The sequence below is a fragment of the Podarcis filfolensis genome (genome assembly GCF_964270895.1).
Source record: "Podarcis filfolensis genome assembly, chromosome: 1".
Classification (NCBI taxonomy): Eukaryota; Metazoa; Chordata; class Lepidosauria; order Squamata; family Lacertidae; genus Podarcis; species Podarcis filfolensis.
The window spans coordinates 72,338,216-72,365,384 of record NC_139604.1 but is presented as its reverse complement, the minus strand read 5'-3'; the positions used below and the strand labels follow the sequence as shown (position 1 = coordinate 72,365,384).

Genomic DNA, 27,169 nt, shown 5'->3' with positions numbered 1-27,169 from the left:
GCACATACTGCAAAGTATCCATAAGACGACAAGATGGAACCCTTGCCTAGGTACATCCAATGTTATCTTTTTCATTGTGGAGCTGAAGTCAGAATGGATACAACCAACTTTATCTGCCAAGTGTGCAGCAGACTGATCTTGGCGTGTTACTGAGGTTTCCCCAAACAGGCCAGAAGGAAACAGCTTTTCCAGATGACAAAGGAAATGCAATGAAGACACAGAAATAGAACCCCTTTGCCGCAATCACTACCATGCAGTAGTATCTAACAGCAGTTCTATATGCAGTCAGATACATCATAAGTTTTCTTTGACCTTCACTCGGGTCATTGGCGCAACTGTTTCAGAATCCTCAGTAAATGAAGGAGCCAAGCAGGCTTTGCTTAGGGGAGAGTGTCTAGAAACAATTGTTTCTAGTCATGATTGCAGAGACTGACCACGACATTAGCAAGACCACTAGTCCTATTCACAGAACCCTCTCCCACAGTATTTTGTAGTTGCTGGTCAGATGCAACAAAAGGGAAAGAAATTATAGAAAGGCAAAATTTGTGATAGAGGAATGGTGTTCAAGGAGATGTGATGTGTCTGTTTTAAATTGTAAGCTTCTCAGGGCCAGGATCCAGTTCCCTTCTCTTCAGGAAAGCGCCATGCACACTAATGGCACTAAATAAGTACATGATAAGATCATCTGCCTGTGGCTTATCCCTGACACTTGGACACAGGCCAGTGCATTAAATTCCATTTATAGACGGCATTTCTGCCAAGAGACACAAAATAATCTAAAACTACAGTCATCAATAAAAATAATAAAACATCCATCATGATCAATAAAACAGCCAGTGAAACTCAGAGAGCACAGCCAGATATAAAAATTCATAACCAGAATAAAACAGCAGCAATTAAAAACAACCAGTTACACACACTCTGTATCTCTGTTCTCCAAAGGCTTTCTATGCTATATATAAACTTGCTCCATTGGAAGCAAAACCTACATATGTTGATGCCAGGGAGGCGGATCTGAGATAACATCTAGGATTGTGTGTAAACTGTGATCTAGAATTTGCTCACCTATCTGTCTGTGTGCAAATCTAAAAGAAGCATCATTGGTGGCACCCAGTCCACCTCCATGAAGATTCATCAGAATAACAAGACTTAGAGACCCCTATGGCAGAACAACTTTGGGAAAACTGACTCTTCTTCCATCTGTGGTGAAATTGCTACATGACCTAAATATTATTTGAAATGGCCTATATGAGCAAAGCTGCTTGAACAGCTGTGAGCAGAATCAAGGTGAGCACAACCTCCTACAGTCTTACCCCCCCACACACACACACATCTTGATCCTGGACACACCCCTGTCTTCAGGAGAGAGGTCAAGGGACCAGGTGGAAGAGGGCTCCTTCAGAGATGGTAAAGGCCCACTACCTTCTCCTCTTTCCTGGATTTTAAGTAAAGCATTTACTATTGGTGTTTAGGAGTTGAACTATAAGAGAGTTGCTGAAAAGGAAAAATACAGCCGAATGTCATCATGCCAAATCTCAGTGGTTACATATAGATATTTAAAAGTGCTGGGTCAAGATGGGGCTTAGTAGCATCCCACAAATCAAGCTCATGGGACACAGCAGCAATCATCTGATGATGCTGACTTACTAGATGAGGGTGGAGTCCCTGCAGAGCAGTGACTCTCCAAAGCCCAATCATCTCTAGAAGTCTAGAAAGGTTTTCTACTGTATAACGAGAGTGGGAAATGTGTGTCTCCCCAGATGTTGTTAAGACTCCAGTTTCCAGCAGCTGCAATCAACAAGGTCAGGGATTGTGGTAGTCCAAAAACATCTGCAGGGCTATGGCTTCCCCACCCCTGTTGAATAGATCACACACCATGGAGAGATCAAGGAGAATGAGCAGGGTCACCCTCCCCCCCCAACAGATGAAAATAATCAACCATGGTAGCAAAGATGATTTCGGTCTCAAACCCTATTCTTATCATCCAAATATTTCATTCAGTCTACAAATTAAACATTGGAGGCAGGATCTGAAATGTGAAATGTTAATACTGAATAGGGATGAAGAACAACTCTTGGGTTGGGGTAACCGGCTAAAATGTTTTTTTAAAAAAATTAAATGGTTCTAATGGGATGCGGGTGGCACTGTGGTCTAAACCACAGAGCCTAGGGCTTGCCGATCAGAAGGTTGGCGGTTCGAATCCCCGCGACGGGGTGAACTCCCGTTGTTCGGTCCCTGCTCCTGCCAACCTAGCAGTTCAAAAGCACACAGTGCAAGCAGATAAATAGGTACCGCTCCGGCGGGAAGGTAAATATCGTTTCCGTGTGCTGCTCTGGTTTCGCCAGAAGCGGCTTAGTCATGCTGGCCACATGACCCAGAAGCTGTACGCCGGCTCCCTCAGCCAATAAAGTGAGATGAGCACCGCAACCCCAGATTCGTCCGCGACTGGACCCAATGATCAGGGGTCCCTTTACCTTTACCTAATTTTGATTCCTCTGTTTTATTTTTGTTGGGTTGGGGTTGGTTAAATGTTTAGTTGGGGTTGGTGATTATTTTAATTTGGGTATCTGTAAACTGGATGTTGTTGTTGTTTTCTATTGATTTATTGACTGGTTTGTTGCTTGTTTTGTTGTGTTTTTATATATGTTGTAAGCCACCCAGGGGGCTGGGGAATCCCAGCCAGATGGGCAGGATATAAATTTAAAAATTATCATCATCATCTTCAGATGCGCTTGATAAATGCTGTATTAGCAGATGTGCCACACCCTGAATAGCCATGCAGTCCAATCATGAGTCATTGTTCTGGAGATGATTTCTATCAAATGATACTAGGTTGACTCCTATTGTCCCTGGATGACATTCCAGACACTAACTCATTTCCCTTTGGCAGGACTCTTTTGGTTTGCATGCACTTGGATTCCTGAAACAGTTACTCCAGCGCATCCATCATATATATTTGCGTTCCCATGGGAAATTCCTAGAGCTTTATATCATGTATCTCTTATCTTGTCTCTTAAGGTCCTACTTTGAGAGCAGTTTTATACAGCGAACCCTGTGCAGGTTTTGGGCCTGAAAAGAGTTTTACCGTCCCTTAGGGATTTTTGAACAGGCCAGTCCCCTACACGAAGAGAGTGCTTGCCAGATGATTTCACAGGTGCATTTCTAACATAAATATCCTTCTAAAGTCTGGGTGGGAAACCAGCCCAAGGGCCACATTGTCTTCTGGGGACCATAGGTTGTAGCCTGGGGAGAATCCCAAAGGTTAGAGAGGCCTGGAGGATCATATTCAGCCCCTGTACCTGAGGTTCTACACCCATGTTCTAAAATGTTAGATACCCATTTGGTATATGACATATACCATAGCCCAAAGGGGGCATTATGGGGATATGGCAGGGGTGGGACATGACAAAGGAAGACTTGTTCCTTTCCCAAACTCCATTCAGCTTGGCCATTTGACCTAGCAACCCAGCAGAAGTCACACTGGCAAAAACATTCAAAACTTTAAAGGCTCCCCCCACCCCCTGCAAGGTTTGAGATAATTCAGCTGACAGTAGCCTAACTTTTGAATGGAGTTTAAAACAGGGTAACTTATACCAAGATAATTTACTCTTGGTAAATGATGCTGACTTCCTTTAGTTTGGATTGTTTCGTGAATTGGATCCCCACCTCCCCAGGAAAATTGTCAAAGTTAGCACTGCTTCTGGACAGTGACTGGGTCAAAACAACTACTAAACTGATAGCCAAGACCGGATTTTCATTTGATTGTTTATTAATACAGGGAGCAAATAAAGCTTTGAACTTGGTGAATCAGCATACCTTGAGTTTAGATTTTCATGAATTGTTGGCAGAGATTAATACCCAATGAACATTTTTCTCCTCCCCAAGAATGGATGTCAGGACTTTCCTTCCACCATCCAGAACAAAACCTGTTTCCTAAGTGCTAAGGAGGCATCATCCTGACAAGATAGAATAGTTTACCTTCTGCTGTTATGTTAGGACAGTTTCAAGGGAATCTCCCGGAGGCATGCTGATGCCAGTGTAGACAACCAAAAGCGGAAACCTTGGAGCATATAGTGATGTAGTTCAGTCTATATAATTGCCCAAGACAGAAATTTATAGCAAAGTGGTTGGGAGTCAAAAGAGATTGAGCAGAAAAGGATGTATTGGGCCTTTGGCTGACAAACCAGACCTAGGATCAGATTTGACTTAGCTAGCTTTCTAGTTATGGTTTTGTCTATTAAAAAGGAATGGGCCAAATCTCATATGATTGATTGCCAGCATGATTTAGAATAATGAAGGGGGATGAAGAATGCAGGGGACTGTCAACCCTATTGTTAAAGTGTTGAGCTAAATTGTAAAGGAGTAGGATCCTGGGGTATTTTTTGGAATAAATAGGGCTTTTCCTACTATGGTAAAAGAAATTGGATATGCATTATGTTATTAGTTGATTTTGATCATATTTTGAGTTGAGTGCCATTTTTTGGATTATTGTATGATTGATAATGGCAAAGCAATAAATATTAGTGATTTGTAATTACAGTGTATATTTTTGTTTCCATAATGCAGATGAATGGGCTGAGGCTTGTGGTTGACATCACCTAGTGACTTCATAGATGAGGTTAAATTTGAACTAGAGATTTCCTTGCTCCCAAGTCACATCCATAGTCACTGTGCTATGCACTACAGGTGTGCACCACCCATGAGATTCAATTTGGAGTCTGATTCTCAACTATTATGGAGATCATTATTATTTTTACCAAACCAGATAAAATTTACAGGCATAGTAGTCCCTCCTGAATGGATAAAACTTGGCAAATTAAAAAAAGTTGTTAAACTTTGGAGGTTCCTGCTTCAGACTGAGATGCATCACAGATTCCATGTCAGCTCAGATAAGCCCTAAACCTGACCAAAGTGGTCCACTTCATTTTGGGATTTGCCCAAATCTGATGCACACCCCATTACACACCACTTATGATTATGTGTTGTGAGAGCTATTCAAAGGTCATTTCCCCTCACTTCCTCGTTGAAAAACTTTACCATGTAATTGCCAAACTGCATGTTGATTTTAAAGAGGAATTTGAAGAATAAATTTGGGTTTCCTTCTACAAAGGTAACAGGCAAAATAAAAATAAATCAGATTAATCTGCAGAACATGTCTGTGTATCCCTTTGATTATTGAGTACTGTTCCTGAACCTAGATCCCAAGAGACTATAAATAATACAATTGTATGCTGCTAAGGTTCAGCTGAAGGATGTAGCCAAAGGGCTGAGCAGTTGCACACAATAACAACACACACACAAATGCATCACAATGTAATAATCAATGTGTAATCCAAGCTGGGGGGTTAGTTAAATAAAATGTGAAGGCTGTATTAATGAAGCTTTTTGGTGTCCAACACAGCATTTCATTTTCTTTCACAGGCTGCATAATGCAGAGCCTGGGAATAAATTATAAATGAAATCCCCATCATATGTTTATAAATACACTAACATTAGCATTTTACTTCCTCATAAATCTACACTAAACATTCAGGCACAAGATCGAAAGCCCTGTAAAACAATGATATATTCTCGGCTCGCAGGCCTTGACTAGTGGCCCATTCATTTCTACCGCTGTTCTTCAAACATTACTTCTTTCGCTCATGCCCCCTCATTTAAAATCCATTTTAATTTAAAGATGCTCGGTGCCGTCCTAGTGGTACATTTACTCATCCTAGTTATACATCATGGAGCAGGGAAAAGAAAATTGTTTAATCTAGAGATACGGTTCAATGTGGTCACCACTGAACAGTGGAGTAATTACCAGATCAGCTCCGCTAAAAATGCACTCAGGGTGTTCTGTGACCTATCATCTTCTAATCTGCATAGTGAAGTATAGCTTCATAACTATAAATTGCTGACTTAATTAAAACCAGGACCTTTCTGTCATTTAATTACAGGGAGAAAGGTTATTGCTTAAATGCAATTTTCCAAATGTGATTTCTTAACAGTTATTAACTGCTTCACCATCATTTATTGTTTCAGATTTTTCAATTTGAAAATAGTCCCTGTGACAGAAGTAATGACTTCATGAAAAACTCAATCTAGATGGAGCTGAGTAGACCCATTTGTTTCTCGTAAGTGGAGCAGACAGAAAACTTGAAAATGTCACCAGAGGATCCTCTGATTGCTCTCAGTTTGCAGGAGTAATTAAAAACCAAGAGGCTGTATTAGAGGTGAAGGGAAGAGGTTTATGACAATTTCAGGGTTTTATCCCCCATTGCCAGAATATGGAGCTTGTATTAGCAACTCTTTCAGGGGAATGGATAGTTTCATAATTATTGACGGATATCAATTTAATATACATTACATGGAAAGTACCTGAGCCATGTTATAGATCTACTGGAGAAAAAGTGAAGTTTAAAAGGAAGAAATAAGGGTTCTTTATAGCTCTCATGTTCCCTCAAGACTTTCTGAGCCCCAATAATTATGATGGACAAGTTTTAAAAAATATTCTTCAAAAATTATTTTTATTCCCTTTTGAGAAAAAGTTTTTTCCCCAAGCAATTAATCAAATGATGGGGAAATCGCTACAACCAAACCCCAAATTAGCTCTACTATCTTATTTTAAGCAGTGGAAGACAGGAGTGCCTGTCATGCTCTGGTCCATGGGGTCACGAAGAGTTGGACACGACTAAACAACAACAATCTTATTTTACTCCTCAGATTAAGAACATAACCAATAAAGACCTTATCCTCCATTTATTAACTGCAGGTAGATTAGGAGTGCAAAAAATTGGAAATTTTAAAATGCAAATATTTTTGAAGCCTGGATTTCACGTGTATGGGACATCACAATTATGGACAAATTGACCATTTCACAAAAGAAATATCAAGTTGGGAGGGGAAAGATTCACCCCTTCTCTATGTTTTGTTACTTGAAATTAATGATTCTGGATGTAGGAGCAAAAGCACCAAAGTACAATACCTCTAACTCCCACCTTCCTGAGCTGTTCTGGAAGAATATTTTGTTCAACATTATCAAAAGGTCATACTTCTGAGGTCCTCATCCGAAGACTCCCATGCAGAACCCTCACTGAAGCCACATTTCCCCCTGCATCCTTGGAGCCAATGGCTTCTGTAGCAGGCGAGGCCTCTTTAAGTGAAAGAAGTTGATCCAAGGAGAAGCATGGTTAACCAATCAGACTGGGTTGCATCCCAGTTTAGGTCTCAGTCTGGGTTGTCAGTGTCTTAAGCAACGTTTAGGCTGCTTGTATGAATCTCCAGCTCGAGTGCATCTTGGAGCTATCCATGGTACTACCAGAACTTGAACTTTGTCTTTTTATGACTTACTGGAAACTGAACATTGACACGCTTTGCTTGCCTGGACAGAATCCAAACTTTTGCCTAGAACCCCCAGTTGGAATCTCATCTGACAGAGATCATCTCCACAGAATATCTTGCAGACCCAGGGATTGCCAAAGTGCTCAACCTTTGTGGAACAGAAAGAAGCTAACCATTTCTCAGGCACAATTTTAATATAGTTTTGCACAATGCAATTTCAATATAGTTACCTACATACAACTGAATGCAGAGAACAAAGCCTTCTTTGTTCTGGTCTTCATCTGCATCTGGTCATGAGCATCATGAGTTGATTGATTCAGGTAAGTATAGTTGTCACAGAACTGTTTGAGAAGGCCTTGAATTTCAATGGTATAGAGATGTGCTTAATTCCACTCCAGGAGTTGAGAGGGCTTTGATTATTTCTTCCCAGGAGTGCTCATGCTCAGAGTAGAGAGCATATCTCTGAAATTAAGATCAGTTGGGGGAAGATAATTCATAGTTGCAGCCTTTAGGAGTCAGGAAAGAGAGGCCATCCAAGATGGAATTGAAGCGTGGAACTTTGTGCTTTGAAACTACAAATTAACAAGCCCCACTCCCAACAATCCAAAATCATACAGTAAATAAAGTAAAACCACTTTAAAACCATGGATTGGAGCCTAACCTTTTGTTTTGTGAATGGAAGAAACTTCTATTCATGGAAGGATCCATCCTGTGGGTATAACGCTTCTTCCTTAATTGGAAGCTCCTTCCATTCCTAAGATCCAAACACATTTTTAAAAGAGGGGAGAGGAGGGGTAAATAATTCATGCCGAAGAGAATAAAAAATGTATCTCTTCCAATATCACTTGGAGAACCCACATGACTTTCAGAACTTGTAAATGTATGGCAACAGTTTCCCTTTAACCTAATCTTATAGCAGGGATTACAAACCTCAAGCCCAGAAACCAATGATATCAAACCTCATTTTGTTTAGCTAGCCCCAGGACGCTGAGGTCACCCCTCCCTGTGCCACACCCTTTACCTGAGCTAAAATGTGTTCTTGAACTATGATAACACTTATTGCTTGCCTGAACAGAAGATACAGAGATGTGTGTGTGTGTGAGTCCTTTGAATTTTTAGTAGCTGCGATGTAGCCTACTGTACAAAGGTAAGTCACACGAGTTGCTCTGTCCTTTTTTCCATCTGGCCCCACCTACTTTATTCCTCTGATTCTGCTCAACCACTGGCACACATCCTCCACAAGTTGCTTATGAATGAATGTAGCTTAAAAAAAGACTCCTCTACATTTTGCACATTGCCTTGCGACATGTGTGGAAGGCTGTTTAGATCGATCGATCGATAAAATAATACCTTGTCTTCTGTGACTGAATGTATGGAATGGGTGTATGGCAATAAACCTTTCCAATTTCACTGCAGAGAATACGAACATGGCCTGTGTCATTATTTTCGAAGCAAAAATTGAAGGATGGAAAGAAAGAAATGACTGGGATCTTAACTAGGCTTCTGGAAGTTTCACTCAGCTCATGCTCCCATCAGCAGAAGAGAGAGGTGATTTTCACTGATCGCCTTTTTCCTCTGCAGTCCTTTTTGTCCCTCCTAAATCTGCTCTGGAGCGTTGGGGTGGCCCCTTGGAGCAGAACAATGGGTAGCATACGAGGATGTGGGTAAGGAGGAATAAACTAAAATGGCCTTCCCACTTCTGCTGAGATCCTTTCGTGGGTCTTGGTCATCTCCACGAACAACAGGAGTCTTTCCATTTGCAGATGGCTACTTAGGATCCAGGTAAGAATTTCAAAGGCTCCATTGAGAGAGAGAGACAGAGAGAGAGAGAGAGAGAGAGAGAGAGAGAGAGAGAGAGAATGAATTATGCCTGCTTTTCACAAATGAATCCAATTTGAATAGACAGCTGAGGTTTGGTAATGTGATACAGGAGTGTGTGTTTACAGATTGGCAGACTGTGTTGCACTCCTGAGCTTTTCCATGTGCATAATGTACAAGAATACATGCCTATCACATGAGCAACTCATGGGTTGCTGACCACATTGTACGACATTCAGGTTAATAGCCTGAAAAATATAGCAAGCCTTGTTCTGGTTTGTTCTTTTGATAAACTGTGACAAGTCAATTGTCATGCGAGATTATTCTGAAGTCTGTAGTCCCAGTTATTTAATGTCTTCCAGAAGCGGTTTTGGAGACTTCAAGAACTTAACATTCTAACGGCAAGTCCCTGACACCATTGTCTCTTCCCACAATTCTAATTCTATGTTCTGATAATAAAATTTCATTAGTGTCTGCACATTCCCTTCCATACCTTTGAAGGACTGTCTTGTGCTGAAACAATTAGCAGTACTTTTACGTCCTATCACTTGACTGTTTGACAAGCACTGTGAGTGAACTAAATTGTGAGGAATTAAAATTTCTGACAATTCCCATTACTTCTAAATTGCTGATAAATTAAAGGATATTTACTTCTACAAATATTAAAGGTTGTTTAAAATTTAAACTGACTTTATTTTATCAGGAGGTTCTACAATGTGCTAATTCAAAATGACTACACGCCTTTATTTGAATAAATTACCAAGTCATATTCCAAACGCCAAGGACATTTCCTCCAGGCAGAGTTTTCTTTTTTTCTCCCCTCTTTTTTTTTACTGTTTATGTTCAGTATTTAAAAAGAAAACAGAAATACATATGAACATTTCTGGATAGAAGGTTGATGAAGAGCTTCCTTGTTTTTAGTTCAGGAGAATAATGCTGAAGATTATTAGCATACATCTAATATTTAAGGGACCAACCCTATACACAAGAAGCTGGTATAAAACAAGGTGTATGTTAAGCAAGTATAAAGTTACACTAGAGCCAAACTCTATTCAGCAGTGTGGCTACCACTGGCTGAGTCGGCCTAAGTCTGGCAGAAGGAAAACAAACCTTTAAAATAGTGTTTCAGTCACATCATCCTTTTTGACAGCTTAACCATCAAGCCCCCCTCCCCGCCCGTGGAACACCCTTTTTTCAGGGCTTATGCCATACAGTGGTACCTCAGGTTACATACGCTTCAGGTTACATACACTTCAGGTTACAGACTCCACTAACCCAGAAATAGTACCTCGGGTTAAGAACTTTGCTTCAGGATGAGAACAGAAATCGTGCTCCGGCGGCGCGGCAGCAGCAGCAGGCCCCATTAGTTAAAGTGGTGCTTCAGGTTAAGAACAGTTTCAGGTTAAGAACCGACCTCCGGAACGAATTCAGTTCTTAACCCAAGGTACCACTGTACTAAGCTCATACCCCCCCAACTGTCCCGTTTTAAGTGGGACACCCCACGATCACAGAAATCAATCCCAACTTTTATTCTTTGCTAGATTTACAAAAAGATAAACACGCACCAATAAATAAATTTTACAAAGGGGAAAGATTTTTTAAAAATAAGGGTTCCGTGTGCTCTGCTCAGCTTCCCCTTTCTTCCCACCCAGTGTGTCCCTGCCCTCTGCCTGCCCCTCAGAGCTGGTGCACCACACAAGGCTGGGCCTCAGCGGTGGCAGCTTCCCCTCTTCCTTGCCTGCTCTCCAGCAGCCACTATGAGCTGCCCAAGAGAGAAGGGTGGCAGCAGTGGCCCTCAAAAGCCTTGGAGACACAACGGGACGCTTCCTTGCCACTGTCACTCAGGACAAGTGCCGGCTCGTCCTCCTCCCTGATCTCAGTGGCAGCAGCACTAGCAGGGCAAGTAGGGACATTCCGGGATCAAATCAGAGGCCAGGATGGCTTTCATAATTCTGGGACTGTCCCTGGAAAATCAGGACACTTGGAGGGGATGGGGTCATTGCTGAACCCTACATATCTCGATTTAGATTGGACTCACTCTTTTCAGGCAGAGAATTCACAGAAGAATATTGGACTTATTTGGAGAATTCCCCTCCAAACTCAGAAATACCCAGCAATTAAGAGTCAACCTGCTGAAAATAACAATGAGGAAAGTGTTGCCTCCTTCCCCTTTTCTGTTGAGGACTAGAATCTTCCCCAGAAGCTATCCCTCCCTCTCCCTAGGAAGACTACTCCCATGCTTTTTGATACTGAGCTAAGTGGTGCTGCCCATGCATTAATAGTGGTTCCTGGCAATGTAAAAGGACATTTTTCTATAGCCATTTGGCCTCTGGAACAGACACACACACACATCTTCCCATCTCAGTTCTTTATCATTTAGCAAAGTGCATTTTAGATCATAAAAGCACTGGAAGACAAACTCTGGGATGAAAAAGTACTCCCAGAGAGCAAACGATTCTTAACTTACTATTCTAGCTTCTGTTCAAGGCTCTTTTATATGAAGTCCGTGTTTTGAATGAGGGAGTGCGGGGGAGCTTTTACATTGCTGCTTTATTGCTTTAAAATACACACACACACAACCCAATGACTTCTGCAGCTTGCATTTGTTTGGAGTCATCATACATATTCTAAATGCTAAAAAGGGAGAAAGAATAGCATGTCTGAGTGTGAATAAAGGGTGATTTATATCACGGAAAAGCAAGCAAGCAAAAGTTCCATTGTTGAATGAGCGCATACGCCAAGAGACAGATATTCAAATATAGAAACTTTAAAAAGTTTGAAGCATTCTGATTAAATGGAGGCCTTCATGAATAATGTAAATAGTGTAAGAAATCTTGAGGCAAGGCTTGATGAGAGGCTCTTAAAGGAGGACGATTACAATGTTGTTGATGCCTTTTTGTTGCTGTTGTTTTGAGCAAAGAAGAGCAGTTGGAGTGCTGGCAAGTGGAACTTGCTCCAGACACCACTGTCAGGGCTCATTTATTCTCTTTAAGAGGTGTTCATGCACTAAACATACCAATTCACAGTAAGCAGTTCCCTGGTGGAGATGTTGGGGAACCAGTCAAACATTTTGCACAAAAATAAGGGTTAAAGCAGTGAAATACTGGGCTTACTGGGACCTCTTGATGCTATAATCTTCAGGATAAATTAATTTTCTATTACGTATCAAATTACATACATATAATTTTGTTTCTATACCATATGTTGCTATACCCTCTGCTTCTTGGATTATTGATTGCATGGTATATTAGAAATCCTGGATTATTCTGTTTCCCTTTTCCTTTCTTTTTTGTTAAGCTAGGCTATGAATGTGCCCCAGGGTGAGGCTCTCCCCTCCCTGTTTATTTTTATAGTTTATTTTATAAAGCTGTACAGTGGTACCTCGGGTTACAGACGCTTCAGGTTACAGACGCTTCAGGTTACAGACTCCGTTAACCCAGAAATATTACCTCGGGTTAAGAACTTTGCTTCAGAATGAGAACAGAAATTGAGCGGCGGCAGCGGGAGCCCCCATTAGCTAAAGTGGTACCTCAGGTTAAGAACAGTTTCAGGTTAAGAACGGACCTCCGGAACGAATTAAGTTCTTAACCTGAGGTACCACTGTAACTGGTGTTTAGTTAATTCAGAATTAGTTTATTCGCTTTTGGATTTGTTTTTTTGGAAAACATTATTGTTGATGGGAGACCCACCATGTCTTCTGTCGCCTATTACATTTTAAATCTGAATGGGAGTAAATTTTCAGGATTTTGTTCAGCATTCCACAAGGACACCATACCTGCCAACAAGGGTGCCAACTCTAGGGGACCCTGGGCACCCACAACTTCCTGCTGCCGTGTGCGGCCACCACCACCTGCCCGCCCAACAATTTTTTTGCTGCAAGTGCCCAAGTCCCCTGTCATTGTGTGGGGCTGGCTGTGTGCCATTACTCTGCCCTACTTAGGCTAATCTTGGGATCCCCCTGGCTTTTTTCCTAACCATGTTTATAACTCTGCAAACCTTGGCGTTTCCTCAAAAGTTCTGATACCTCCCTCTTGTGCACAGATGCATAAGGATCTGCATAAGGATCCACACATTTCCAGAAACTGCACCATATGCAGCTGACAGCTGGTGTATATGTTACCATTGCAGAATCACAGAATTGTAGAGTTGGAAAGGACCACAAGGATCACCTTGGCCAATCCCCTGCAGTGCTGGAATCTTTGACCCAACCAAGAGGTGTTCCAATTAACCCTTATACATAATGTTCTTTTATGATGTACAAACCTGTTAACATTGCAAGTGCTTGTATTTAATGCTGTGGTAGCCTGAGACAAATGATGTACTTTAAACAAATGCCTGCATTGCCACAGCTAACTTGGTACTTCTGCTTGGCAAATGATACAGAGCTGCCCAACGATTTTCCTCCTGCGTTACTTAATGGCCCTCACAAACATCAGCTCTGTCTTGTTCCCAGCAGACACAAAGGCAGAGACAATAATCATGCTAAAGTCTGCTGCTGCTCTGTAGTCTGTCCGGCCCCAAATCTAGTGTAAGGGTATGCATTATGCTCTAATCAGGCCTGATTTAAAGTGTCTGGCAGCAAAATCCTGATCACATGACCTAATAACACATGTATGGAATGAAGTTGTAATCAATGGGCTTTTGTTCCTGTTATTGGTTTCGGATCAATACAAGTTTTCTTGAATAGCATGTAGCTTGAACTGCATATGCTGAAATTACTTCATAATCTTTATTCATTGCTATTGTCATCAGAAAACCCTACAAAGTTAATAAATATTCTTGCTCTTTTATGTATTAGGCATTGAGGTCACCAGCATGCTCTGGGCTCAGCTGGCTTTTAAACTAATGCCTCAGCTTCCTAGCTAACCATGCAGTGAAAGATCATGCACGCAGACATTTTTGAATTTTTTTTTTCTTATTGCAGATTAACCTGATGCAACAAGGGAGATCTGTACACAGAAAGAGGCATTTATATGTTCTGCTAATAGGAGTACAGATGTACATATGGATTCCAGGTGTGTAGCTAATGTGGGTACAGATCTGTAGCACTCATCTGAACCCATTGAAAAGGATGGATGCTCCCTTTGATGTAAATGGGATTTTACACTGCTTTCTGAGGACACAAGCTGGATGTAACTAGGGTAACTAGAGTTATAATGCAGTTGAGGAAACTGTTTGGGGGTTTTCTACAGGGGGTGGTGTTTGGTTCCACACATTTACATGAAGTGCAGAGTTGGGCCTTGAGGAACACATAGTTAGAAACACTCTCTTGAGACACAAAAAATGTTTTAATTTGTTCAGATTTGTACAGTGCATTCAAGTGAATTGAGACAATTGCAAATATAGCTTGTTAATTACACACTTGAAGATGTTATAGGCGTGTGTATATATATCAGATATGTTTCCACCTCCAAATAATTAATTTTTTATATTAAATATAGTCAAGGGAAGGTATTGACTTACCATGTTCATGCAGAAGGGAGAGACTTAAAAATCTTGATAGAATAACTTCATAAAAAGTGATTGCTTGATAGTATCTTTTGCTCCCTAAAACATCCAAAACGAACAGTAGAAGCTGTTCTTTTACATTTCCTCCAGCAGGTGGAGCTGCAGCAGTTGTCAATAGTTGAGAATAACTGGCCTTTGCAATTTGTATTTATGTATAGTAATTTTAGCCTCCAGGTAAAAAAATCTTTTTAAAAAGAGGATACAGGTTCAAAATGCTAAAATTAAGGCAAAAATCTCTTAAAGGTCAGAGTATAGCATATATTTAAATAAGAGTGGTTTAGGCTACAACCCTATGCGCACTTATCTGGAAGTAAGCCATATTACAGCTGCATAGCTCTACACAGAATTGCGCTTCATATTTTCAAAGATGACCCAACTGTGGCTTATTGCTTTAGCCTGATATTTAGGTGTTTGGCATCTCTTTAGTTACTTTAATATGGATTTAGGAGAATGTCACTCAAAGAGACCCGAAAGGATTGGCAAGCTCAAATATGGAAATGAGGCAGAGCGATCCAGTGCTTTTGCTTATTATGGCGTCTTCCCCTTTTTCTGGGGAAAAACAGAAAAATGAGAATATTACATTTTTTTAAAAAAAATGCTGCAATTTGCTTTCAATATGCAGTGTGGTTGGTAGCCTACATGTTAGAGCAGTGGTGGCCAAACATGGCCCTCCAGCTGTTTTTGCACTACAACTCCCTTCATCCCTAGCTAACAGGACTAGTGGCCAGGGATGATGGGAATTGTAGTCCCAAAACAGCTGGAGGGCCAAGTTTGGCCACCACTGTGCTAGAGGATTATGAGCCCAAGAAATCACATATATATATTCTTACTTATGAAGATGCAGCCACGCTAAAGGGACCCCTGACCGTTAGGTCCAGTCGCGGACGACTCTTGGGTTGCGGTGCTCATCTCGCTTTATTGGCCGAGGGAGCCAGCGTACAGCTTCCGGGTCATGTGGCCAGCATGACTAAGCCACTTCTGGTGAACCAGAGCAGTGTATGGAAATGCCGTTTACCTTCCCGCCGGAGCAGCAGGCCTCTGCTGCTACCAACTCCTCCTCCCACACAGTCCTTTGATACCTATGACTGCTGTTTGTTCTCCCTCCTTCTTCAAATTCTCCATTCCTTCATACTTTCCAACTGTCTCCCTATGGCCTTCATCACTGCTGCTACTTTTTAAAGATTCCCAATGCACACAGTCCTTGCTTCTCAATCCATCTCTCCAATGAGCGTACCTTCCTATTTGTACTTAGCATGGTGTATGGTTCTGAAGGATCTTCATGGGTTGCTCTTTGCCCTCTTCTCACAGGTCTGGCTTGCGCCTTTGCAGCAGTGCTAAGAACTTTGTGTTAAACACTGCAAGGTGCGCTTTCAGCAAAAACAGATCATGGTTCCTAAGCTCAGGACATGGCACATAAAATTAAATCTAAGAAATCAGGTTTGGGGGGGGAATTATCCGATCATGACAAATACAAACCCACACCAATCCAAGGTCAGTCTGTTCACAAGCTGACGAAAGAGGATAAAAACATGATTTTTGAAAGGTAGAAAGTGGAAGGCAGTGCAGTTGTTGGAGGGCAGAACAGCAAGGAGGGAAGAGATGTCCTAAGGAGGGAGAAAGGGGAGAAAGTTGATTATGCAAGTTCAAGGAAAACAGAAGGAAGGATAATTAGCGGTAACCTATCTGCATGTTGCCCTGTTTGTGAGACTCCAGCTTTTGCTAACCTGTGACTTACAGATGGCCCTGCTGGCTATGTCTGATGGGGACTGTAGTCCAAAACATCTTGAGGTCACTAGGTTGGTGAAGGCAGCTCCAGAGCATCTGCCCAGTCTCTGTTGAAAACAGAAATGCTGAATGAGGTGAGCCTTGAGTTTCAGCCAGTGTTTACTTTATGAAGTAAGGATTACAAAAGTAAAAGGAAAGGTACAGATCCAAAGGAGTGTTTCATTTTTCTTGTATATTACTCGCTCTGTCTGGAAATGTCCCCATACTCCAGCCTCGATCCATCCCATCCCACTTTGTCTCTTGTCGTTTTTTTAAAACTCCAATCCCGGCCCATTGGTGGATTTTCCAGTAGCACTTTTTCTGATGCCTGTCAGGGCTCTCCAGTGTCAAGTATGATTTTGTCTTGCTGCTTTTGATGATAAATCTCTTATGATCTAATGTTTTTTTCTTGCACTTCCTCATTTTTTGGACATTGAAACAGTACATGTCTCTCTCTTTCAATCTCTTCTCTGTCATGTTGCTTATACATATTTTCCCTTCCCGCGATTTGCTCGCTCTGACTTCTGCCATGAATTTATGATCACCAGTATTATCTGTGGTAGGGCCCTGTTTTAGTTTTGCACATTTAACAAAGTATCTACGTGCACATACTTTGCAGCAAACTACCCGCTGTCTTGTGGGACATCTTCAGGAGAAGAAAAGGCTAAGGAGTAAACAAATCTGGAGTGGAGTCCCTAAGATGGTTGGATGGTGCCTTCTACACCTCCTTCCAGCAACTCCTGCAGCCAAGCTAGTGCCAAATGTATTGCTCTGCTTTCCTTTGGACCACATCAGCAAGGCCAAGAGGAGGATCTTCTTGTGTGGGCAGCCCAGGACCTCCAAACACACTGTCCAGGCTTGCACCCCAAGGAGATGACTTTGGTACTGCCAATGCAGCACTTTGACTTCACCCCTGGAGGCTTACTCCATTGTCTCTTGAGACAGATGGACGCCAACAAAAATTGTGCATATGCAGTCTGGAATCTTTGCCCTGATCTCTAGGCTGGGAGCTGGGAATGGGTACACTTGTCTTGGGGTAGTAGGTAAGCTACTAGCTGGTAGTTTTGGTTTCTCCAGCTGCATGATTGTATTTTTTATTTTCTATTTTCCTCAGAGTAAAACAAGGTACAGTGGTACCTCTACTTACAGACGCAATCCATTATGGGGTGCCGTTCGCACCCCGAAAAGTCTGTAAGTAGAGCGTCACTTCTGCGCGTGACACGATAGAACGCTTCTGTGCATGCGTGAAGCGGCAAACTTGGAAGTAAACACGTTCATAACCTGAAAAAACGCAATGTGAAGCAAACGCAACTCGAGGTATGACTGTAATACAATTATGACAAGCATGAACTGCATGCTGACATTGAGTCTTAAACTCCTGCCTAGTTTTGAAAACTAGAAATGGGGGAAATTGGCATATATATATATATATATATATATATATATATATAAACATATTTTCTCTCTCTCTAATTATTAAGTTTTTCTATTTTAAACAACCTTAAAATATCAATAACTTCCCTTCTTCTCTTTCCATGTTTCATTTCACATAACATAAATCCCTGCATATTTTACATGAACTAAACCGTTCAGTATTCCATTATTACATCCATCAAAACTTATTTACACTGTGGAATTTATCTTAATGCTGTCAACACTTTCAAATATACACAATTTCCACCCATATAGTCAATAAACACTTTCCAATCTTCTTTAAACATATCTTCTTCTTGTTCTCTTATTCTGTATGTTAAGTTCCAACTAAAGAAGAATGGCAACCTAAGCTGATGGAATATGCGCAGCTTGCAGGCTTTAAAATATATCACATATTCTTGATGGCACAGCAAAGTAGGGTGGAGTTTCGATCAGTTTGTGCACCAGCAGGGGTGGTGTGTCCTGTTTCATTGCTCAAGTTGAAATGGGAAGTGCTGCCCTGCCACTACCACCTTGTCCTGTGCTTTCTAGGCATGGGTTTGAGTGGTTTTGCCTTTGCCCCACAGCTTTCCCCTGGAAAATGTGCTATTTACTGCTGAATCAGAGCAAATGCCCCCCCCCCCCCCCGAAAACCTGATTGCTGTTTGGTCCAATTTCAGCGGTAAACTGCAGGTTTCCCTGGGGGAAAGTGGCAGGGCAAACGGAGGTGTGGATGAGCACTGTGAGACAAAGCAGGTATATTGTTGTTTTTAACCTGGCAGAAAGTTCCTAAGTGGTGGGTGATGGATGCTTCTGATAATATACCTTTCAAACCTTCAACTCCAAAATGCAGGACTACATGAAATGAAATTGGAAGGAGAATTAAAATGGAAGGCAGGGTGCAACACTGAGACTGAGGAGGAGGAAGAGGAGGAAGAGGACAGGCTGTGCCGCTCCCTGGACCAGTTGCAAGTGAGAAAGGAGGCAGGTGGGGGCTGGCTGAAGGCAGACTGAGGTGGCTAGGGCAGTGCTCCATTTTAATAAAGCAACAACGAGGGGGGGGGATGTTTAACTATTCTCCACAGAACTGCTTCTCTGATCTAAATCCCTCCTCCTGAGGCTGCTATCAGCTTCTGTGCCTGATTTTATTTATTTATTATTATTATTGCTGTGGACACCTTCAGAGATAAGTTAGATCAGAGAAATTGCACAAAGGGAAAAGGTGAAACAATCCTTTCCCCAGTGCCACTACCCCAATCAAAACTGCTCCCCCACCCCCGCAAAGGTAGCCACTTTTAAATAAAACGAAACATGTCTTACTGCTCACAAATATTAAGGACTTTCCCGTTTAAGGAAAGGGGGAACGGGTCCTCTGAAAAAAGATAACCATTTCATATTTCGGATTCAAGGCTTTTCTCTTACTTACCAACATCTTTAACCTTCTTGAGGGAGGGGAGACCTAAATTCACTGAGGTAGATTTACACTGTCCTACCCTTTGACTGCATTGTTGAAGATCCTCACCTGCACGAGAAAAATGACAAGCAAAATCTCCTTATTGTTCTTGAAATAGCTCTGTACATACATCAGGAAAGAAAAGCATCTGCAAAGCTGAACCTTTTACATTTCACATTATTTAAATTTGCAGGGCTGTTTAATGCTCACCACACTCTCAATCCTTAAAGTGTAAGCAATTTTCTTTCAGTAGGCTTCCTCCCCCGACCCCCATTTTATTTTTAACAAGGAAAACTGCCCCTCCAAATAGAAAGGCTGCTTGTTATTTTGAGGCAGTGAGGCAAAACATGCAACATGAAGACTACATTTGGCTTGCCGAGCAGATGTCTACAGATCACTTGATGTTAATTTCAACATAAAAGCTATTATATTCCTGGCCTTGCCCTATTAGTTGTTAAATAATTATTTATGGTTGGCGCATGAAATCTTAGGACCTTAAAGAAGGCCCATCAACACTGCTAAGCTAACTGTGTTTGACATAAAGAGTTTTCTGTCACAAATCGGCCTCAGTGTAATGTTTATTTCATATACAATTCCATTTTGCAAACTAAAAAGTAATTTGGCACTTATATTTTCAGAAAACCTGTGCTTAATGTGACCACTAACACTACCTCAGTGGTAAGGCATTAGACGGTCTAGTTCACTGACATTTACAAAAGTGTACTATAGGTATCCAATTACTCAGTATATCATCATAATCTTCGTCTCACTTCACAGCTCTGTTGTTTGCTAATATGTTTTAAGTTTAGCTTTTGTGGTCTTGGTTAACTCTACGTGGGATTTAATCAAGTCTGGTTGGCTGATACAACACAACAATAACTAGAAATTGCTGACTGATAATTTACAGATTCAGCTATCAGGTTGTGTGTGCGTACGCAGATACAGAAATGGAGGCATTTAATACAGTGACTTCCGTCACCATCTGCTTAACTGAATTAAACGCCAATCTTATACAAAACGTAGCAGACTTGAATGTGTGCTAACAAGAGTTAAATGTACAAGGCATTGTATGAACATTCTCGAAACAAATCTCTGGCTTTTCATATGCTGCTGTCGGAAGCCCTTTTGATGATTTGCCTCATCTCATGAGCATGCCCTTTTTTTTATCTAATTAAAGTTTTGCATCTCTAACAGTCAAGCTAGAATTTTAGAAAGTTGAAGGACAAAGATTCTGAATGTGGCATTAGACACAATTCAGTTGAGCTGCCTACTTCAATTGCGTTTGTCTCTTAGGAGAAGCACTGTCTCTCCATTAAAATAGACATTATGGCTGTGTTTTTATAGGGCTTCCCCGCCCCCTTGTTTATTATTTGTTTGCAATGTCCACTCAAATAAAATGTAGAAACCCAAAATAAGGGAGTCAATGAATTCAAGTGCAGAATTTACACTTTAGTGTATTCTTGGCTTCCAGTCCCAAACTACCAATCCAGGGTTGCTAGGCCGAGAATCTGTGCAGGAATTATTATACTGAAGCAGACAATTGAGCCTTAGTTAGAATAACAATTGGGAGACAAAAAAAAGCCCCTGCAAGAACTCTGTGAGATAGGTCATTATTATTTCTAGTTTCGAAACGGGGAACGGAGGCTGACAGAAAATGACTTGCCCAATCAATGGCGGAGTTACGATTGGAGCCCAGGTCATCAGCAGATCAAATTTAAAGCAAAACCAGAGGTTTATGCTTCTTTCTTCAGTTTTCTAGTTTGCAAGCACAAATAGCTGAGTGCAGCCAAGGTCTCGATGGGTCCCAAAGACAATTCCCCCCCGCGTTTTCTGACTCCCCGTCTTGAAAGGCCCCCTTCCTTGTTGGGTGCTGTGAATTTCACCCTTGGTCTGAGCATTTGAGTAGCTTGGAGGGGCCTGGAGAGGGTTTAATGTCTGCTTTCATGAGGGAAAGGCTGAGACCAAGGAAAAGATTTTGTCATATGATTGGTTTTACAATTATTATTAATGACAGAACCATTTCTCTCTGCAGGTGTCTGCTGTCTGTGATAAATGCAACGTTTCCTTGAACATTATGGCATAAAATAAACTAGCAGAGGGAAGCAACCACCCAGGCAGAAACGGCAAGAAGGAGGCAAAGTAGCAAAACTCATTTACATCCATCTTTATTTATCAAACTTAGCAGCTTTTTGACACGCTTCAACTGGAGGTAATTTTAAAGATCTCTGGTAAAGTATGTCTCTTTTGCTAAATGTTGCATGCAATTAAACTTTTGGGAGGTTAGTGATGGGCTGGCAAGCTCCTCCCTGTTCGTCTTGTCAATGAAAATGACACAAAAAGTCGTGTAGAGACTAGGCAACCTCACATAGCACCAAGTACAAAGACTTGCCTTCAGTTCCGTTTCAATCAATGTAATGTGGAAATTAAATGAACTACACACCCATATATGCCATCAGGTCCTTATCCTTCCAGAAGCTTCAGCCTTGGTTCTGAAACCTGAGCTCCTAACTTGCATTCTGGTCCAGGCCTGTATTTTGCTATAAAATGCTGCACTGGTGAGCTACCGAACCCACTGGTTTTAATACTACTATTATTTATTACACTTATTACACTTAAAAGATCTCAAAGTGACTTACATTTAAAACCATGGAGTGTGGAGAAAAATTCATTGAAAACAATAACATTTTCATGCAACATTCAGAACACAGCCCTCACTCCCAAAACAGTCATAGGAGGCTTTGGCAGCACATTAACAAAACAACAGATTCTGCTTACTCCATCAAAGGCCTGCGGAGGACAGGCAAGTCTCTATGAGGTGGCAAAAAGATGTCAGCAAAGGGACATGACGGACCTTTGCACATCCTGGGATACAAAGCTCTAAACAGCTTGAGACCAAAGTGCTTAAGAGGGCTTCTCCCAATATCAACCATTTTGACTTTGTGATCAGCAGGGGAGGCCATGTCGGTGCTGCTGCCACTGGATGCTTCCTCATTGGTACTGATATGTGGTAGGGCCTTCTTGGTGGTGAGAGGTGTGTATGTCCCTCAGAACATCAACATCTGAGTAGAATTTAGAAACATTCTGGTTCATCCAGGCGTTTGTTGGCTAAAAGATACTGGTCCTGGCAACCTTGAAATTATTAGCTGTGATGGTATGTAGCTGTTTTTAGAGGTGCTTAATGTTTTAGGTCAGAGGTTTTCAACCTTTTTGAGTCCATGACTCCCTTGACGAACTACATTCTTTCTGCGGAACCCCTGTGGGGCTCAGGAACCCAGTTATGTCATCCCTTGCCTTCAGAGCTGGCAGCCTCTCATCCTTTCCCAAAGACCCTCCCTTGTGGAGTGTTCCCTCAGCCTCCTCTCCTTTCCCCTCTCCTCTGGGCAGCCGCAGCTGCCACCCCTGGTCTCTGAGCTGTCCCCCCTGCCCCAAAGAGAGGTGCCTCCTCACACTGTCCCACAGGAGCCTGGTAAGCATCCCCTGGCCAGCCCCAGAGGCACCATTTGCCTGGGGAGCTAATAGCCAGGGCCGCTGCAACAAACAGCTGTGCAAGCCTTTGGGAGGCAGAGATTCAAGAGGGCATCAGAGGAGATGGGGGGGGGGAAGAAGGACAGAGGCCCGCTATCATTCAAGGCACCCTAGGGTGCCATGGCACACCAGTTGAAAGCCACTGTTTTATGTTTTGTTTTGCTGTTTTGGCATCTGAGCAAAGGGTGGGATAGAAGGTCTATTAATTATCATCATCACTGTTGTCATTATTTCTATTCCATAATTTCTCCAAGGATTCAATCTGAGAACCAAATACAGATTTTCATGAAAATTCACTAATTATTCAATTCATTTATATCCCATCTTTACTCTAAGGAGCTGAAGGCACTGTACATTCTTTCTTCCCCCACTTCTCATTTTATTCTCACAAGAACCCTGTGAGGTAAGTTAGATAGTGACTGCACCATTGTCATGCACTCTTAATGGTTTATTTATTTTTTATGAGTTTTTATACTCTCCATTCCTCCAGATCAGAGTAAAGGGTGGCTTACAACACAACATACATTATAAACAGTATGTAAATATATGTTGTGTATATAATAAAACACAACTGCAACATTATGTCTCAACTACAACCAGAATCAATAACAGTAGCTTTCAGTAGCTTGGACAAATAAATAGACTTTCACCTGTCACCTAAATATAGCCTATGTGAAGGATTACACTATCTCAGCTGGGAGGAAGTTTCAGTAAAGCTAACCACTATAGCGCCCTGGCTCTCAGGTTCCCGTGACATTTCCAGGTCCAAATGTACCAAGCTTTGCAAGCCAATTTTCATACATCTTGCTATACCCTCAATGCATCTTTCTGCTATTAACATGCAGTATTTTTGGGAGTCAGCTTGGATTCTCACAGGGAAGCAGCAGCAGCAACCTGCCTCTGGCTGTGCTCTTGAGAGATGGAGTTGGCGAGGCAGCGATGGCAGAGATGCTGCTGCTGGCTCTGGGCCCAAAGTTGCTTCTGAGCAGTTCCTTTTGGACTGCCACTCTTAACTGTTATGGTAGAATCTGTGGACTAAGGAAAGGCAGGCGACTCCTGGCAGCATGTGAAAGTGCAGCAATAGTGACCTCTCATTGTCAATTCCTGCTGTCTGGCTGGAAGGATTGAGATGTTCCTTCCAGTCTCAAAATTGAACAGAATTGTGAATGCTCAGCTTTTGTTAAAGAGAACACACAACATGGCTCACGCCTTTCTCAATGGAGACTGGTGCCCATTGAGACTGGTGGGGAGGAAGGCTGGGAGCCCAACAGTAGGTGGAGCCAGAGCCAAGGACAGAGCCAGCTAATTCTACTTTTGCCCCCATCCTCCTCCCATGCTGCGTTCTACAGGGCAACACTGAGAATGAGGAGGAGGAAGGGGACAGGCTGTGCTGCTCCCTGGGCCAGTTGCAAGTGAGAAAGGAGGTAGGCAGGGGCCACTGGTGGACGAAGGTGGGGGGCGGTCCGCCCCAGGTGCCATCTGGAGGGGGCATCACAGCCACCCGTCCCCCAGGGCGCTCAGCGCGCATCTCCAGGCCGCTTGCCACCCGCCCCGCGACGCGCGCTGCTTGCCACACAACCCCCCCCGATGCGCGCCACGCCCCCTGGGACACGCGCCAGCCATGCCCCGGATGTACGCCGCCCCCAGTGATGGAGCAGGTAGCTTCACCACTGGCGGGGGCTGGCTGAGGGAAAATGAGATGGCTGGGGCAGTGCTCCATTTGCTCTAATGGACCAGCCAGCACTGCCTACATCACTTCCTTTCTAACCAGTGGTCTTAATTAGGGAAATGGGAGAAGGAAACCGAGAAGAATGTGGTTCCTGATACCATGGAAGTAGATCAGTTAGAGGTATTGTAATAGAAAGCAGGCTGCTTCTTCCATCATTGATTGCGACCTATGTGATCAGAAGATCTATTCTGCAGTTATGCAAATATGTTACTTGGTAAAGCAAGCCTCACCATCAGGCAGAGTAATTCTGTTTTAGGTTTCTGATGGTTGCGTGCATCTGCTTCTGTGATCTCATGAATCTGCTCCACCTGCACATTTTTGCAAGCAGATTTTTGAACTCTTGGGTTATAATTTCCTGATCTTCATCCTCTAAGAAAACAGCTCTGGGTACAGAAAGCACAAAACACTGTTCAGTGTCAACCATAAAATGCCTTGTTCTGACTAAACCCATCAGTAAAGAAGAAGCAAATAAGTGGGGATATTAAAAGGATGGGAAATAAATATAGTTAGAAACAGAAGGAGAAAAGTTGCAAAAAGTAAGCAATACTTTCTTATCAGCACTGTTTTCCGCCCCATAAACTCTTAAATACACCAGTTTCCCATTAAAAGTTTATATACGTTTCCATTTTCTGACGGCTGCTTCAGCCTATCACCACCAAAATTGCAGCGTATGTTGCAGACCAATTTTTTGAAATGTTTTACGCAACACTTGCGTGTGCATGCAACTCAGATGAGTCATTTAGCAGAACTGTAGATTAGGAAAAGAATTTTTTTCACTGAACATGGGTGAACAATATTTACAATTTAACTGCTATGAATATCTCGCAGCCAACATTGTGCGTAAGCATATTCATTAAAGTATTTGAATAAGCACCAATGACTATGGTTGCTTCAGTGCTAGGTTGCCCTGCCGAAACATTGCTCTTCTACAATTAGATGGAAGTGGAATTAAAATTCCACCTGGGAATGCTGGAGAGGACAATGAAGAGGCAATCTGAGAACCGTCTTCAAATATGTGAACCACTGTCACATAGATGGAGCAAACTTGCTTTCTGTCGCTCCAGAGGGTAGGACTTGAATATCCAGTGACTGAGACCAAACATAAGGAAAACATTCCAGATGGTACAAACTACTTGACAGTGGAACAGGCTGTTTCAGAAGTTTTAAGCTGGGTGTGATGAATATTTGGCCTTCCTGATGCTGCTGAACTTCAGCTCCCATCAGCCCTGACAAGCATGGCCAATGCCAGGGATGATGGGAGCTGCAGTTCAGCAACACCTGAAGGGCCAAAGGTTCCCCCCACCCAATTAAAGCTGTGGCTGTTGGAAGTCCCATCTACCAGGATACAGTAATTTTTTGCATTGAAAGAGGGTTGGCCTTCATGAACTTTCTGCATCTGGTTCACATGCAACAGAGAAGCACATTTCAACCATCCTTAACTGCTGCAGACCTTTTTTTTAGTTTTCAGTGTGAACAAAGTGAATATTCCACAATGAAGTATATTAGAAGCTTCCTAACTCCTAAACCTTAGGAGAAATGACAGGAAGAATGGGGAGAGCTGCCCAGCAGTGAAACACTCCCTGAGGAAGTGGCTGGCTCTCCTTGGCTTGGAAGTATTTAAGCAAATAGCCATCTGCCATGAATTCTATAGCTGCAAGACACCAACTTGGGGAGGGGGGCCTGGAGTAGATGACTTCTAAGGTAACTCCCAACTCTAACCTCCTATGAAAATAACCCTTCCATATACTAATACACACTGTATATTTCCTTTCTTCAGAGCCCAGAATTTGCCTGTGCTCTAGAAACCAGTGATTTACTGTGTTTTAAAGAAGAAAAGAACAAAAGGGTACTATCTACAAGGCAATACAGTGACTTCATTGCTGCATAAGCGTCTGTGAAAACTCTTCTGTCATTGCTTAATTCAGTCTAGCCAGTCTTCCTGTGCATGTAAACTCAGGCAAATTTTTGAACAAGGAAGCTTTCTTGCAATTTGCATTCGGTTTGCAATTGGCAAACCAGTGCTTATGTGTTGGGGATGGATACTGAACGACAGCAATCTTTTTGCCTAATTTTGTTAATTAACAGTAAAACGCCATACAAGTCGACTCAGAAGAAAGTCCCATTGAGCTCCGTGGGGCTTACTCCATAGCAAGTGGGAAGAGGATTGTAGCAACGCGGATTAGGCAGTGGGAGGTCAGGGGCTTAACATAGCTTTATACCAAGCCAGGCAAATTGTCTTTCTAACCCAGCACTGTCAGTGGTTCTCTAGAGCCGGTATGGGGGCCCCCTGGCTCTCCAAATATTGCTGAACTACCGATCCTGTACATGTTTACTGGGCAACAAGTCCTCTTGAACTCACTGCCTCCCATGCAAACATACATAGGTCTAGGATATCCATTTCGCGCAAAGCCACCAGCAAAGCCACACCACGTCGGAGTCGGGAACGTCCCCTGGGACCTTTTCCACGTTGCAGCCCGTTCCCTCCCGCTCTCTTTCGCTGCTGGCTCCCGCCGGAGAAACCCGACCCGCCTTGCAAACGTGGCGGCCCAGCGGCCTCTTCTCGGCGCCGCCCACAGAGACGCTCCCGTCCAATGGCAAGAGGCGTAATATCTTGGAAGGGCACGGGAGATCAATCG

General features: G+C 42.5%; 1 protein-coding gene across 2 annotated transcripts; it reads right to left on the bottom strand.

The window, feature by feature from the left end:
- Window positions 1-7,576: 7,576 nt before the first annotated feature.
- LOC310756418 (uncharacterized protein) lies at window positions 7,577-27,121 on the bottom strand. Of its 2 annotated transcripts, XM_083600409.1 has the most exons (4): window positions 26,913-27,121; window positions 19,253-19,348; window positions 16,385-16,481; window positions 16,088-16,253 (listed from the first exon to the last, which is right to left on the bottom strand). In XM_083600409.1, exons 1-4 carry the CDS (start codon window positions 26,929-26,931, stop codon window positions 16,151-16,153), a joined length of 315 nt encoding a protein of 104 aa, XP_083456535.1. In that variant the 5' UTR covers window positions 26,932-27,121; the 3' UTR covers window positions 16,088-16,150. The 2 variants fall into 2 exon arrangements, 1 of the variants encoding a protein (XP_083456535.1); XR_014544859.1 differs by lacking the exons at window positions 16,088-16,253; window positions 16,385-16,481 and adding an exon at window positions 7,577-7,785.
- Window positions 27,122-27,169: the final 48 nt, after the last annotated feature.